Consider the following 2,730-nt stretch of genomic DNA (forward strand, 5'->3'; position numbering starts at 1 on the left):
ATCGTCGTAGGATGTTCGGGGTCGTTCGACATGTGGAGGGCGTCGGAGTGGAGCGGAGGGCCCAACTCACATGGACAGTGGGCCATCCGATCCGCTCCCGAAAAATTAGGTCAACGCTCCTCCCAGCCACGTGACGTCATCACCCACGTCACTCGCTCCAAAGTAACAATGTGCTTATATAAGCAGCCCTCCCTTGCTCTTTCCCATTCAATCCCATCACCTGCTCGCTTCAATCCAACGACAAAATTTACAGGCGAGCGACCGCAAAAAACGACGTCGCGCCATGTACAGCGGCACGTACGCACACGCCGACACTCAATGCCCCTACTCGACGTCCGACGTGGCTGCCAGGTCGTCTTTCCCGTCGCTGCTCCCCCTGCCCCTCTTGACCATCCCCAACCCCGACCCGCTAGCCGCGATCGCCGAGTTCGACTCGGTGAAGCCGCCGTGCCACTACCCAGACGTCTCGCACAGCGGCACCAGCAGCAGCGGGGGCAGCAGCTGTTACAGCTCGCCGAGCTCGTTCCCGAGCGCCGAGACGCGGTCGGGACCGAGCTTGTTCCAGAGGAGCATCAGCAGCGTGTCGCTGCAGAGAAAAGACGGGGGTTACTATCATTACAGTCCGCTCGCCGTGAGTGCTCTCGAGTTGGCCGAGTCAGAAACGAGTCCGGTGAGGCGAGTTTACAGTACCGGCGATTTGCAGGTAAGGCGTTGAGTTTTCAAGCCATTAAGCCCGCGCTGTGTCCTTTTAGTGGGCTCGTCATCAAACGGGTCGACGACTATGTTCCTTTGGACAAATACAGCATAAATATCTGTCTAGGGTTGAATATTTAAATTTGTCCCATCAATTTCTAAATTATTTCTCTTCAACTTGCATCAAAATTTTAACCCATCATGATTGTGTTAACGGGTGCTTCCGAGATATTTGTTAGTCATACTTTATGGGAAAATATTCTCATTTCCAACGCACTGATTTCGCATAACACGAGCAAGACAAAAAATCTATCTTTCATCATGTCTCAATAGGAAGACGACACACAAGATCTTCGTCCATCAATTGACACTATCTTTCGGCGAATCTAGCGATATTGTTTCTTGATTCATGAATGCGGCGCGACAGATCTTGGCTTCTTCCCCTTTTTCTTCTTGTTTCGAGATCTCTGTTTCGTTCATTTATATCTTTTGGGGTTGGTGGCGACAGAGAGTTAATGGGCTGCAACACAAGCAGAGATCAGAGAGCCCATTAATGAGCGAGAGCAACATGATCATTGAAGGGATGAGCAGGGCTTGCCGATACAGCCCCGAGGAGAAGAAAGAGAGGATCGAGAGATACAGGAGCAAGAGGAACCAGAGGAACTTCAACAAGAAGATCAAGGTCTTTGCTTGCTTGCTTTTTTTCTTTGAAGCCCTCGATTTCATTTTGATAATCTTTTGTTCTCTTGACTAAGACATGTGGTGATGAGTTAATGGCAGTGGCGTAGTTATTGCTGCTTAATTGCTGTATTGAATCTTTCTGCGTTGCATCATGTGATGTATATAATAAGGTTTCAAAGTGATAATCGATATCATTTTGAATTATGTACTGAGAAATGAGAGGAAATTTTGATGGAAAGTCTTTGAACTGTTTAACATGCCTGCATGATAGCATTTCTGGGCCTACTAGAAAAGACGGGACGAACCCATGTTTGCTTTATTTTCTTTTTTCTTTGAACGTGATTTGATTAATCTTGTTTAGCATTAGATATCTCGAATACTTAAAACGTAAATGAATCTCAGCATACTAATGATAATTTTAGTTTAACACTCTCTGTGCAATCAGTATGCCTGCAGGAAAACCCTAGCGGACAGCCGGCCGCGTATCCGGGGGCGGTTCGCGAGGAATGATGAGATCGACAAGTGCGATCAGCTCCCGTGGAGCCACGAAGCTGGCGGGGAGGACGAAGAAGAAGATGAGGACGATAATTGGGTCAACTTTCTTGACTCCTTCGCGTCGGGGAATCTATAGCTATCCTGAACATTTAAATAAGATTTTTATTTTTTTAGAAGGCATTTGTTGCAAGGAAAATCAACGATTTGGGAAATGTTTTCCTAAAAATGATTGCTTGTATTGCTTACAGAATTAGATGAACGAAAATTCTTTTTTCGTTGACTGATTCTTTTAAACAATACAAACAATGATCTCGAAAAACAAAAACATTATCCCGGATGGTTGATTTCTCTATAAACAATTGCACAGCATCATCAGTTTCTATCTTTAGCTTGGAGTTTTGGGCTATCCTTGATTTGACTGGTTTTTAAGTCATCTTAGTCCCCTAGTTTGTGCACCTAAAAAGACGGGTGATGTATATTGATAGCGTGATCATAAGGGAATTAAGAGATTTCGTTCCCGCAAAGTTGAGTTTTTCATTCTTTGGCCTAATCAGCTATCGCTGTAGGTCATCACTTGTGCTCTAGTGACCCTATTACATAGCATCGTAAGTGAGCAAAAAAATATACCTTCTTAAAGACAAAAACTTGTATTTGTTCGCATTTCCGGCGAGCCGGATCAATCGGGTTAAAGGGAATAACATGACGATGATTCACTATAATAATTTGCACGCACCGTTCCATGTCCCTTAAAAATTCAATTAAGTACTTCCGATAAAGGGGGATAATCGAGCGATTTTCGTTGCGAAGCCGCCCGCTTATTTTTCGAAGTCAGGTGCGAAGATCTCGAGAGTCTAGATTGAG

At 45.1% G+C, this 2,730-nt stretch overlaps 1 protein-coding gene across 1 annotated transcript; it reads left to right on the forward strand.

Annotated features, from left to right (window-relative positions):
- The first annotated feature begins 216 nt into the window (after positions 1-216).
- On the forward strand, positions 217-2,393 carry LOC115664827 (putative zinc finger protein CONSTANS-LIKE 11). Its single transcript, XM_030586711.2, has 3 exons — positions 217-703; positions 1,202-1,375; positions 1,820-2,393. Exons 1-3 carry the CDS (start codon positions 284-286, stop codon positions 2,003-2,005), a joined length of 780 nt encoding a protein of 259 aa, XP_030442571.2. The 5' UTR covers positions 217-283; the 3' UTR covers positions 2,006-2,393.
- The last annotated feature ends 337 nt before the right edge of the window (positions 2,394-2,730 follow it).

This window comes from Syzygium oleosum, unplaced genomic scaffold (assembly GCF_021117445.2).
Source record: "Syzygium oleosum isolate NSW1041296 unplaced genomic scaffold, Sole_v2.1 Sole_v2.19, whole genome shotgun sequence".
NCBI classification, from domain to species: domain Eukaryota; kingdom Viridiplantae; phylum Streptophyta; class Magnoliopsida; order Myrtales; family Myrtaceae; genus Syzygium; species Syzygium oleosum.

What these genes read in the sequence shown, in the direction of transcription:
- LOC115664827 (XM_030586711.2), top strand. Translation starts at nt 284, where the DNA reads ATGTACAGCGGCACGTACGCACACGCCGACACTCAATGCCCCTACTCG. An exon ending in ACAGTACCGGCGATTTGCAG is followed by an intron (nt 704 to 1,201) that starts GTAAGGCGTTGA and finishes TGGTGGCGACAG; the next exon opens with AGAGTTAATGGGCTGCAACA. An exon ending in ACTTCAACAAGAAGATCAAG is followed by an intron (nt 1,376 to 1,819) that starts GTCTTTGCTTGC and finishes CTGTGCAATCAG; the next exon opens with TATGCCTGCAGGAAAACCCT.